Source organism: Bombina bombina, chromosome 1 (assembly GCF_027579735.1).
Source record: "Bombina bombina isolate aBomBom1 chromosome 1, aBomBom1.pri, whole genome shotgun sequence".
Taxonomy (NCBI): Eukaryota; Metazoa; Chordata; class Amphibia; order Anura; family Bombinatoridae; genus Bombina; species Bombina bombina.
The window spans coordinates 596,113,650-596,127,983 of NC_069499.1; the positions used below are offsets into that span (position 1 = coordinate 596,113,650).

At 36.1% G+C, this 14,334-nt stretch overlaps 1 protein-coding gene across 1 annotated transcript in view; it reads left to right on the forward strand.

Annotated features, from left to right (window-relative positions):
- SLC19A1 (solute carrier family 19 member 1) overlaps positions 1-14,334 on the forward strand; it is a 79,088-nt gene that overhangs the window by 348 nt on the left and 64,406 nt on the right. Inside the window, exon 2 of the mRNA XM_053698902.1 lies at positions 107-305. Within this exon, the coding sequence (XP_053554877.1) occupies positions 129-305 (177 nt within the window). The 5' untranslated portion in view covers positions 107-128. The remainder of the gene's footprint in view (positions 1-106; positions 306-14,334) is intronic.

The following is a 14,334-nucleotide window of genomic DNA, read 5'->3' on the forward strand; positions in this document are numbered from 1 at the left end:
CTCTCTGATACCTGTCAGACTGTAGTGTGATTTCTCTGGAGTGGGGGGTATCTGTTGTTGTGAATCGCTTCAGAAGTTATTTATAATGATGTGTTTGTTGCCTTAGCTGCACTGTACCTGCTGTTGAGATGGCATCAGATAATGATGAAGGTGAGAAGAAGGAATCCCCCCCTGAGGAGCAGAAAGAATGGAAGTTACTGCTCTCCTATCTCTGCTTCTATGGTTTCATGACACAGATGCGACCTGGGGAAAGCTTCATAACCCCATATTTACTGAGCCCAGAAAGGAACTTCACTAAAGAACAGGTAAGGTTTCCAAAAATCACCCTCTCATCGATGTTCCTTTCAGTGAGTTATCAAGAATGAATTAATATGCATGTTTGTTTATTACAATTCCCTAATACAGTCCTGCAATTTTTTTTTTATATTGGAGGAGGGGTCATCATATTACTTCTCTTTCTTCACGTTTTGTCTGCTCCTCGTGTCTTGTAGCATCAGCACTTTTCAGCTGGATGTCATCATAAAAACAAACCTTTGATCGCAGCTTTAGCACTTAGGTCATTTGGATATCTTTATTTTTATAAAAAAGATAGGCTCCTTCTCATATGTACTACTGGCTTACAGAATGTAGTGGTAAATTGTCTAAATCATTAGAACATGTCACATATGCACTATTCGCCACAGAAATCTAGGTTATTAACCCTTGCAAAGTGGTTAAACACATAGATAACATCACACTCGGGATCTACAAAGAACTGCTCGTATCACACAGGAACCAGCCAGTAAGCCAATTGACAGCAGTAGTTGCACAATCCTGCCAATCCTAGTCTGTGTTCAGATCAGGAGTTGCAGCTCCTGATCAGGACTTTATCTATGTGTTTAAATGTTTCATAGAGTCCCAGAGTGAGGGTTACAAAAATGACTTGCTATAATTAATTAATGTATTTTCTGCACTGCAATATCCCTTAAATTATTATACTACCAGGGGATTTAAGGAGTAAAGATTAATCCTCTGACTCAAATCCCCCCTAATGGAAATGTTTTACTTATTTGTTTTAAGATTTTGCACATTCCACATTTATTCAGGAATGCAGTTAGCAGGGAACTGCTGGGATTGTAGTTGATCTCTGGCCTATGGCTGCTGCAAATAAACAACCTTACACCACTTGATCACAAAGCCTAGCCAGCATCTCTGAGAAGTGACGCACACACACATACACTTTCTTGAATTGCACTGGTGAATATCATTTATGCAATGCATACTAACATTTACATCATCTCATGTAATTTTAGTCTAGGTCAGAGGTTGATGACCTTTTATGAGCATTGTATCAAAGTAATACAATGAAGTTATTTGGCAGCCTCATTTTTTATAATGAATGCTACTAACAAGAAGGCAGACCAGACCCTTGATTCTACATACCTATGTCAGATGAGACCTCTTGCCCTTCAAGCCCCATTGTCAGCCACATACCCATTATGGACTGTTTTTGAGTTTGGTAGTGTAAATGGAAGGCTAGTATTATACAAGTTTTCACAGGGAAGTGAGCATCTAATGTTCCTAGATAGATCATTATAATATTTTAATAGTGTATACTTTTATGGAGACCATAGCTTTAGAAGCACATAAACTAAAAGAGGTCTTAATAAACCTGGGCACCAGTGGCACCTCAAAAATGTGCCATGGCACCCAGAAAAGTACCTTAGTTGTGCCCCTTGGAAAGGGGAAAGGTGCTGGACTTACAACCTCAATTCTCCCCAACCTATGGCATACCTTTCTATTTAATGGGTATACAAAACCAAGATTTTTTTCTTTCATGATTCAGATAGAGCGTGCAATTTTAAGCAACTTTCTAATTTAATCCTATTGTCAATTTTTCTTTGTTCTCTTGCTACCTTTATTTGAAAATGCAGGCATGTAAGTTTAGTAGCCAGCCCATTTTTGGTTCAGCACCTGGGTAGTGCTTGCTCATTGGTGGCTACATTTAGCAACCAATTAGCAAGTGCTACCCAGATGCTGAACCACAAATGGGCATTTACATTCTTTTTTAAATAAAGTTAGCAAGATTATGAAGACAAATTTATAATAGGAGTAAATTAGAAAGTTGCTTAAAATGGCATACTTTATCTGAATCGTGAAGGAAAAAATTTGGGGTTTGTGTCCCTTTAAGTGTAGTTGACTGCGCCTAGTGAAGCATACAGGCTCACTATTAGAGATCCCCTAATAAGACCTCAAACAAATATAAGAACTATAGAGACAAAAAATAGAAGCACCAAAGGCTAAAGTACGCTATCAGGGACTAATAAGGTGTAAAGTAATAATACATTTATTACAAATATAAAATAGTAAAATATAAAAGTTGGTGGTGACAAATACCTAGTAGGTACCTTTATGTCAAAAACGATTAACGCTAATGAGGTTACAGTAAATACTTTGGATATACAGTGAAAGTGAACAGTGATAAAGCCAAATCCTAGCACAACTGGATAAGGCAAATAACAACTGGAACAATGCGATAAAAATAGAACTAATAGTGATCTGTGATAGTCCTAAACCATAAGTGTTCAAGTCCTCAGGGAGATATCCTTTGAGTCCTGGAAGTTATAGAAAAAAAGTCTAAAAATGGTGACATGTACACGTAAAATAAAAGTAAATACTAACAAAAAAAAAAAATATCGGATAAAAGTGGATATCCCAAATGTAAGAAAAAGGAGAAAAATCTAAATATAGTGTATTCCTAGTGTCCAGTAAGTGGCACACCGGGACTAAATAACAGATTGGATGCTGTTCATTCCTAGTATCCTGAAGGAGTCAAAAAGGTCTGGATAACAGAAGAAATTTGTGTAGTAGAGATTAGGTGTTGGTGATCTGCATCTAGGTACCTAAAAGAACAATAAGAACAGCAACATGTGCAAAATTGTCTAGAATGGTGGAGTTAAATGAAAAACAGCTCACCAAACAAAGTAGAATGGGTATCGCAGGGAGCAAGACCTAAGGAGAATAGCGATATTCAACCACATTTTTTAGAAGTAAGACATCAGGAGACGGAACAATTTCCGAGAGCACCATTGGAGAACCTAGGGAAACCCAGACCCAGGAAAAGATGTTTAGAACCAGACAAGGGAATAGAGGAGGCAGACGAATACAGACAATTAGGGAGGAGGGAGGGATTGAATAGGGCCAATAAAGAAATTTTCAATCTAGCAAAGATTGAGCTAGATTCTGATGACATACGTTTATTTAACAAAGGACTTAAATTTGCTCAAAAAGCCAAGCCAAATAAACTGGAAATGTTTGTAGATGTTCACAAGTTCATTAGAAAAATGACCTTAAAACTATATTTTTTAAAAATCCCATTAATCGACCCATTAAAAATATCTGTCATTTAGAATATAGAGATTTGAACACTCTCAAAATTCTTAAAGGTCTAGAACATGATAAAACTGGGGGAGATTCTCCTAGTGACACCATCCTTATAGAGCCAAATGGGGAGGACCTATTAGATCTATCTATACATGATACAAACATGGAAATACACCATTCAAATGTTAAGGGTAAATCCACTTTTAATCATATAGGATCTCAGGGAGAACAGATTTCTTTGTTTTCAAGATTTGTTTTGGGGGACATAGAAAGTTTGTTAAAAATTGAAGAGTCCTTTATCAATAAACACAATCATAATCTCACTATCCTGGAAAGAAAATCCCTGAAACAACTGGCGGATGACAATAATATAGTAATCTGTTCTACTGATAAGGGCGGGGGTATTGTAATCCAGAGTAGGGAGGATTATCTACAGGAAGCAATGAACCTTCTCCATGATCAAACTACATATTCAGTTAATTGAAGATCCTACTGATGGTTTTGTGAAGGAATTAGGATAGTTACTTAATACAGCTATAAATGATAATATTTTAACTAATGAATATAGATTCCTTTTTGTACCACAGCCTAATACAGCAATTTTTTTACCAGTTACCTAAAATCCATTTGTGTGATAATTTATCTAAATATATTGAATATTATTTACAACCCATAGTGAAGAACACCAAGGCATATCTCAGACACCCAAGCTGTGATACATATGTTTGAAGGTATGAAATGGGAAGAGAACATGAGCTGGATTACGTGCGATGTATCCGCCCTTTATTACCTGTATCCCGCACAATCTGGGGGTACAGGCTTTAAAGGAGGAACTATCTAAATGAACTATTCCTGAGGTACATATGCAATTTCTATTGGATAGCACCAATTTTATATTTACACATAATTATTTTGTTTTTGAGGGGAACTTGTATGTGAATTCCTTTTGAAAACAAATATATCTGGAATAATAATCCTTTTATCAGTAATATTCGAAAATATGGTCGATACATAGACGCCCCAAGGCAGAACATATAGTGATCTGAGATGTCATCGCAGAAAATACAGCATGTCTGCAGAAATAACAGGATACATGCAGGAACAGTTAGCGCTTGAACTTTGAACAGAACTGTCTAATGTGGAGCAGCACTACAAACAGAGCTGTGCTCTGGCTACACTGTAAGTTTTCCTTAACAAAGTGCATCCAGAGCAAAGTGCTGTTTGAAGTGAGCAGTCAAATATGCAGTAGCGCTGCAAAGCAGCAGGACATTGCTTGTTGACTGTCTCTCAGAGATTTTTCTCAAACCCGCCCGCTAGCCTTTCCCAGTCTGCAAAGCTGTTTATTCTGAATGCAAGACGTTAGTATGAGCATTGAATCTTTTTTATTATTACATTTCTATGTTAGACCAATAGAAAAGGAAACAGATTTATTCAAGAGATATTTTAAATTTTCTTTTTTTGTATGCAGCTAATTTGCAATTATATTATAAAACATTAAACATTTAATTTTTATGTTAACCAACACATTGCAATGTAACTGGTGCCTTAGTGCAACTCTCTAATTTAAAATTGGATTTTATTTAAAAATGACCTGCAGAAAAAATTTCATAAAAAAAAATCTCATCGCAGAAAGTGAAGGAAAATTCTGCCTCTGGGTAGACGACATAATCATTTTATGGCAAGGTGACGTTTCATTATTGGATGATTTTGTTTTACATATGAATACAAACACGTATAATCTTACGTTTACAAAACAATCTTCCTGTACATCCATATAATTTTTAGACTTAATACTCTTCAATGAGCAGAATACTATTGCGGTTAGAAATTTTAGGAAACCCACTGAAAGGAATGGCTTTATAGAGGCATCAAGTGCTCATAAAAAATGTTGGATCAATAACCTGCCATACAGTCAGTTTCTCAGAATCAGGAGAAACTGTACGTATATGTGCAATTTTGAAGAAGAAGCGAACATCGTAGAACAGAAATTTGTATCAAAAGGGTTATGATAAGGTCAAAATAAAAGAAGCACGAATGAAGGCAAAATTGAGTGATAGAAATTAATGAACTCTTCCCAAACAATATAACATGACTTATAATAAGCCTATTAGTGATAAGAGGAATGACACTCGGGGTATAAGATTTATTACTTCATACAATGAGGGAGCAGGTGCTATTAGGGGTATTTTTAATAAGCATTGGCCACTTTTAAAGGCATATCCCCTTTCGGGATCCCATCTAGGGGACAAACCAAATATTACTTTTAAAAAAGGGAGGAGCCTTAAAAACATTCTAGCCCCCAGTAAACTGAAAATCAAACAAACTATTGATCACCAAGAGGGAAACTAACTTTCTATCTGGAAAGGTACATTAAAATGTGCCAAACCTAGATGCAATGTGTGACATAAAACTGACACCTTTAATATTGGCTTTGAAAGTAAAATGTAAATCTACATTTGTAGAAAGCCCAGTGATAAACGGGAGAAACGCGTTGGGGTTATTAGCATAGCGGTTTCCCTTTGAGATATTTGCACAATTTGCCCTAACGGTAATAGCTAATCAAGCAACCGCAGCTCCAAGGGGAGATCCGGATACCCCTGAGTTTAAGTCGCTACGGGAGAGATATTATCCATCTGTCCTCCGTGGCTTTTCTAGCAGTTCCATGTAGACCAAGTTTGTTACTAAAGGTGTTTTACTCATGCACTTCCTATAAGTACATTTTTACTTGCGTGTATTTGTTGTTTAATAAATCTACACTTGAATCCTCCTTGCGCTCTGTTTTATTTCAACAAGATTCCTGGGAAGAACTCAAGCATCATAAATCCTTGTAAAAGTCCACGCATTTCGGCCCTTGAGAGGGCCTTTTTCAAGACATGAGGAGGCTAATGTTCAGTGAGAATATAAAGGGTCTCTTGACCAATCAGATTTGTTAATCATTATTCATATATTCCCGCAAAAAAACTGCAGTTTTTTGCCGCCCAATATTGCCTTATCGTTAATACCGGCATAGTAGTCTTCTACTATCTGTTGAAAATCCACCTGGCAGACCCATTATCTCAGGCATCAGCTCTTTGTCAAGCAATTTGTCTGAATATATTGATAGAAATCTACAAAAATATGTAAGGGAATTACCCTCTTATATAAGAGATTCTCTTGAACATCTTGAACAACACCAAATGGGAGGATAGTTAGTAAGATATGGGTAACTTGCGATGTGATGTCATTGTATACATGCATCCCCCATATTGATGGCCTTAATTCAGTCGAATATTTCCTAGATAAAGATTTAAATATGCCACAAGACCAAAAATACTTCATTCTTAATGGTATAGGATACATTTTAAATCACAACTATTTCAGTTGTGATGGTACATTTTTATAAACGGCTTTGTGGAATGACCATGGGGACCAGGTTTGCACCCAGTTATGCAAACTTATATATGGGCAAATGGGAGTCAATTTTTTGGGACTCTTGCCAGGCTAGTGAGGACCTGGTCCTATACAAAAGTTACATTGACGACATCCTAATGGTTTGGAAGTTTTTGACCTACACTCTAGAAGTCATGAACCATAATCAGGCACATTTAAAATTTACTTATCAACTTAGTAAAGAACATATTAACTTCCTAGAGCTTGACATATGCGTAACTAATGGGACAATTGAAACTTTGACTTATTTCAAAGATGTCGATTGTAACAACTACATACATCAGACAAGTTGTCACCATACTAGATGGATCTCAAACATCCCCAAAGAGCAATTAATGCGGGTCAGGAAGAATAACACGTGGTCTACACAATCCTTAATCCTTAAAGTGAAGGTAAATTTACCTTGATCTTAATCTAGTATATCATTATTTGTTCCAAATAAATAAGACTTTCATTCATCAATTTTTTTAATTTTGTGTGTAAATCAATTTATCAGCTTTGTAAATCAATTTCTGAAGTTCCAAAAAATCAACCTATATTTTTTTCTCTGTCTGGATCACGTTTTTCAGCAAACCAATTGAAAGTCTGACCGTTAGTCGGCCATCTCCCCACATCATCCGCCTCCTTGCACATATGCACATGCGGTATTCTTTTTTTCCGAAGCTATTAATCCAGGCTCGCTTCAGTTTCGTGCATGCATGTTGGTATTATTTAGGTATTGGAGAGTTGTGAATGGATTCGCCGATTAGCTATTGAACTACGCATGCGCTAATCGGCAATGTCACTTTCTTCTGTGCATGCTCAGTTTAACGGGCGCATTTTGAACGCGCCTTTGAGAGACATAGAGAACTGGTGGGTCCGCTCTATACGTCACAGAACACAAGACCAGGAAATAGGGGTTGGGATGAGTAAGAATTCAAACGGTAGGGATTTATATATATATATATATATATATATATATATATATATATATAAGAATAGAAAAGTATTAGAAACAAAAACTTGGCGATAATCTTATTTTAATATTTGCAAATGCATTGATGTGTTACAAAGGTAAAAACTTTACCTTCACTTTAAGAAAAGTTTTCTGGAACAAGGGTATAATGAAATAGCCATAGATAAAACTATTGTCGAAGTGAGCAGTATGAATAGAGACTCTATGCTGACTTACAAGCCCAAGATAAATAAAATACAACACAAAGAGCTAGATATACCCTTCATTACACAGTATAATTAGAACAGAGGCACTGTTGAGAACATTATAAAGAAACACTGGCACCTATTAAAGAAAAGCAACATTATCGGTGAACATTTGAAAGATAGACTACAATTTACCTATAGTAAAGCGAGAAACCTAAAAATCATCTTAGCCCCCAGCAATTCGACCCATAAGAAAAACACAAACACTCTCTAGACATCATGGGCAATAGCATTAAGGTTTTTTTCTGGTGACATCTAGGGCTGCAACTAACGATTATTTTCATAATCGATTAATCGGCCGATTATTTTTTCGATTAATCGACTAATCGGATAAAAAGAGAATCAATAATAGTTTTCTATGTTTTAAATTAAAATCCACATAATGAGTGTTACAAATATAAACTTCAGACTAAAACTTTACATTAACACAACTGTTTCTTCAATTTTTAAGAAGCAGAGCACAGTTTTATAATTAAACAAAACAAAACCACAAACTGTTTGAAAAGTGGTAGAACTAGAAAGAGTTAGACTATCACTGTTAATAACATTCTATTATTCACTCTTTCAGAAACTTTGCATTGAAATGCAAAAATCTCAACATGTCCACATGCTTCTGGCTAAGGCTGGTTCTCTGTTTGCAGCTATATTTCCTGCAGCAGAGAAAAGGCTGTTGAGGTGTGTAAGTAGGGTTTTGCCAATTTCACCATATTTATCTTTGTTAGCTCTTCACCAATGCTAAGTGTTTTCTACCTTGGCAAGGGACCTCTCAATAAAGTAACCCTTGACTTCATTCTAACATAAAAATATCTTGAATATCTATATGCAATGGTAAATAACCAGCTATAAGGTAGGGGGAAATATCTAGTCCGCTCTAAAAAATAACGAATATATACTTATAAAGGTTGAATCTGGTACCTATCACAATTTATTAAAAATATTAAAAAAACAATAAAAAACTAAATCAAAAGCGCTAAGGACTGTATATCAATAACAGGACAAAGCCTTACACATTTATTTATACAGTACATATAATCAGCAATAGCAAGCAATACGCTAATAATTGTGCAAACAGATAATAGTGCACATCAATTTAAATAACTCCCATCAATCTAGGGGCAAGGTGTAAACAACAAGCTTGGCACTATATCATGAAAAGCATAGTTCCAAATAACAATCCAAATGATGACTATTATATCTGGGTTGCACATAAGCCAGGGGTAGTTGTAAACGTATACTGTCTTGAAAAAGTGAAAAGTAGATGTCTGTAGACGTCCTTTAGGATAAGGACATAACCATAAAACACAATACCAAGTGCAGGAGTTCATTGGAGTGAAGCAGCTGGTGTTGTGCACAGACCAACTAATTGCAAACCAACTAATCGATTAATCGATTATGAGATTCGTTGACAACTATTTTCATAATCGATTATGACGATTAGTTGTTGCAGCTCTAGTGACATCTATGTAAGGCATGTAGACACGGTAAAAAGACTGACACTTTTAAGTCAAAAATTACTAATGAGACTTTCAAGGTGAAAGATACTGTCCGCTTCACAGACAGATGTTTCATTTACCTTATAGAGTGTGGATGTCGGATCCAATATGTTGGGCAAACCACACGTAAATTATAAGACAGGATTAGAGAACACTTCCTCCAAATAAAATGGAAAAAAGCTTACTTACCCATTTATAAACACTTTAAAGACAAACATGACTGTAGTGATGCCAGCTTCAAGTATATGGGCATAAGTAAGGTACCCAAAGATTGGAGAGGGGGAGTCACAGAACAGAAAATGCTTAGGGTGGAATCTAAATGGATATTTAATCTGGATTGTATTAACCCCAAAGGCCTTAGTACCAACTTTGAAGTGGTCCATCTTTTTTGAAGATTGTGCTCCAATTATTCTGCTGGCACATTTTGATTCCTGTTCCATCCACTTGAAAAATCACATTTTAAGTGCCACCAGATTACATTCAAAATTGACATACACTAACTATGTCTTTAATACATTCAAGCATTTTAGGTCTAGTCTAGTCTAGGAAATCTATGATGTGTGTATGCTCGTACTAACATTTAATATTTTTTTCTAGCAGACCATTTATAGATACTTCAGTAATTATTACTTAAACAAATATTAATTAATACTACATTTTCTAATAATGCCTAAGGCATTTAAGAATTGAGTAAATAGTGTTATATTCCTCTACAATATTCTCATCTAGGCACATTTCTTAAGTTCCTATATCAAAACAATATAATAATAATAATAACAACAATTTTATGTCTTAATGTTCTGAATATTACTAGTTAGATGTATAATTTGAATTTATATATATATATCTATACGTATTTAGCATTAACCTACTTGGGAGAACTCAAGCCTGTAATCATTATATTTTTAATCAGATATATATTTGTATTTGATATATTTTTTTATTGAATATGTTTTTTATTGAGGTTTTTAGATACATTGACATTGCAGTTGACATATGCCGTATTTCAAAATAAACAAAGAAAATAATCATGTTCATAACATTACAGAAAGCAAAATGTTCACATATACAGAATCAAATGATGATTAGGTTGTGATTGAAACTTCTTTTTCCTTTTTTCTAATGTGCTGAGTGCCTCCCAAATTACCAATGGACCACTCTTGGATACATGCTTAGTTATTGGTTTGAGTAAAGTTAGCAAGGGAATGTGAGGCAGACTAAATGAGCGGGCCACTTTTGGACCCTATTGCTAGGAGTGGTAGCACAATGACTTAAGATAAGATATGATAAGATAAGGGAACCATCATTAACAATAACTCCAGATAAGCAGCTTGGAAAAAGAGAAACAAAAAATACCACCCAGGGCATAAAGGGGATATAACAATAATAGAACGAGAGAAAGGCAGAGAGGATTAATATATAGTTTGTTAAAGCTGGCCATCTAAAACTAGTATATACATTTGTCATTGCTGATAAATTAGGGTGCATATCTACCTTATGTCTATAAGTGTATAAACCAATCGAGAGATAATAAAAAAAAAAAAAAAAAATAAATAAATAACTGACCGGCTTAGAGAACAAGGAAGACATGTGGGTAACATAAGAAAATAAAGATAGCTGAATCATAAAGGCATAGGTAATGCAGAGGAATAAAACTTCCGAATGACTATAAGCGACCTATAACTATTATTTAAAAAAGACTTCACGTATACAATAGTTTTACAACTTATACCCAGTTCTGATCTTGCCAGGGTGATCTAGGATGTTAGTGTGCTTGTCTGTGGAGGTTCTGCAGTAGATTGCGCTATAAAGAGAAGCTGACAAATCTCTACCTCCAAGTTCCAAAAGTGGTCTTGCATAGCTGGTCCATCCTAAGCTTCCATCTGTTCAATGCTTCCATGATCAATATACATGGCTTTATAATCCCCAGTTCAATATGTAGCTGCTTTGTGCGGTTTGATGGTTCCCTAGTTAGTTGATAAAAATGCTTCTTACCCCGGCACACGGGGGGGCGAATCTTGAAAAGTAGCTATACCCGAGTTAGCAGGGATCATACAGATTGCAGAGAGGCTTACGGCATGTGCGACAGAGCCTCTGGAAACCAAGATGGCGCCTCTGCTGTGTGATACAAGTCCCTCTCTGGATATGCATCTGAAAATTCTAGAAATGTATTGGTTTTGTGCTTCAGTAGTCACAGCCTTAATAGGTGATCTACATAGTTCAAAGATAGTTTCTGCACATTAGAAAATGGCAATATATCAGGCTGATATATTTTTAACCTGTACACATTTTTTAAATCTGAAAATCTCTCAATTTGAGATTTTGAATTTGAAATATTCTCATTTTAACTGAACACCACCCTTTGCCGATGTGGCATGTCACTTATTTTCATTTGAGTTTTTCCATAGATGTATATTTACTATTATAGCCTTTTCCATATATTTTTTTTATAATTAAATATTTTTCTTTTAAAAACATTTTTTAACACAGCATTTATCCAGTTGCAACAGCCCTTGCATATGTAGATAATTGTTAGCAATTAACTTTCTTTTTGTGCTATTTTTCCCCCCATCTTTTCCCCTCTGAAAACCGGAAGTGTCAAGATACTGTACTTTGCTGGAACCAGAAGTTACGTACAAACAGGAAGTGACGCAAATCCAACCGGAATTGATGGTACCACGCTTGTATTGACGATTAGGCAATATTGGGAGGCAAGAAAATGCAGTTTTATGGAGGGAATACATGAATAATGATTAACAAATCTGATTGGTCAAGAGACCCTTTATATTCTCACTGAACATTAGCCTCCTCATGTCTTGAAAAAGGCCCTCTCAAGGGCCGAAACGTGTCGACTTTTTCAAGGATTTGTGAGGCTTGAGTTCTTCACAGGAATAGTATACTTTGTTTGGTGAGCTGTTTTTATTTTAACTCCACCATTCTTTTAGGTACCTAGATGCAGATCACCTACATCTAATCTCTACTACACAAATTTCTTCTGTTATCTAGACCTGTTGAGACACCTTCAGGATACTAGGAATTAACAGCATCCAATTTGTTATTTAGTCCCGCTGTGACACTTACTGGACACTAGGAATACACTATATTTTGATTTTTTCTTTTTCATACATTTAGGATATTCACTTTTATCTGATTTTTTTCACTATACTGCCATGTTCAGTTCTGACCTGATCGGTTTTGCTGGAACACATTAGGGAACCTAGCCACTAGCTCTCTGCCACAAGCGTGAACTACATTTCCCAGCACGCTATGCCTTCAGATCAGAGTGAGCAGACAGGAAGTATATAACCGCCGTTTAAATTGTATTGGATGCTTCTATACAGTACCTAGTTTTCAAGCAGCTATAGACGTCATGGGGACCAGACAACCAAAGGGAGCATATTGCTCCTCTGTAGCGCTGCACGCAACTATAGGCAGCATGGGGACTGAGCAAATAAGAGTGTGAATATTACACCTCTGTAGCGCCGCACACAACTATGCAGGACGCCGTAATTAAAGGCTGCATATTGCTCTTCTGCAGCGTCGGTTCCTCTGCATTGTCCATTTCTGTGCGCAGCACTGTGCAGGATCGATAAGCACCCTTAAATGTCATGCCTCTTGGTATCTATAGCTGCGTGGAATCTCGGCACTGCAGTTATTATATATACCATTTAAATGCCGGGGTTCAGCAGAGCCAGTGTAGCAATACCTCTGTATATTTTGTGCATATATAATTGTTGGATTGCTTTGACAATGCATGGGGACCCAAGTAATGAGGAGGAAAACAGCAATGTTCTGTTCGAGTTCCACATCTGAGTAAGTTATAGCTCCCCCTATAAGCTGTTACATCAATGCTCATGGGGATCATGCTTGATTGCATGTAAATGACAATATTTAATCTGTTCCTAAACCATAAGCAATATTAAATTGCTGAAGTATGCTAATGGTACTCCCAATGCTGTAGTGGGGAGCTTTACTCTCTTAAAATGAGAGGAAAGCGCCCACCTCTCTAGTCACTCTCTCTAATTATTAGCATGGTAATGTCTGTTATATGGTATAGTTTTAACAGACATTAATTACAGGGTTGTGTGCCTGCTTTCATTGACATTAATAAGATGACATAGGACGTCCAAATATAATACAATTAACAAAATGTGACTGGTATCTAATAGTAGGGATTGCTTTTAAGCTAGTGGCCTCAACCTCTGTGTGATTTACAGATGATAAATTGCTGTTAGAATGCCTTTTTGACAGATGGAAAAAAAAATTCTCTTGATATGTTCCTCATCACTCTTTATATCAGCTACAGTGTATTAACCTTTTAATGTCGTTATGCCGTTCTATTCCGTCATACTTACACTGGGCTTTAAAGCCGTTACGACGGAATAGAACGTCATAGCTAACGGCTGTCCTGAAGCCTTCTGTGCTTCTAGTATTTGATTGCAGTCTGGAGGGCATTCCTAGGATTGTAGGGACGCCCCCCAGATGCGATCCAATAATTGAAATCTTGCGATCGTATGCACGATCGCGTAGTTTCAATTTGTCTACATCGGAACATTGTTCCGATGTAGGCACTTTAACCCTGTCACGAAAGGGTTAAATGTGCAGTATAGGAGAATGGTATATTTTTTGTTTCATACAGCTATTTTTTTATGACTGGAACAACAACATTCAGGACAATTTCAGCATGTGTATGAGGCTCAGCCCTTTCAAATGGATTTGTACTGCACAGAAGTGTGTGCTTTTAATCCTTTTTTTTAACTTAAATAAACAGCAATATTTATTTTTATGAAAAACACTTGTAACACAAACAAAAACACAACAAAATGTATTTTTCACTGCAGCTAATCTG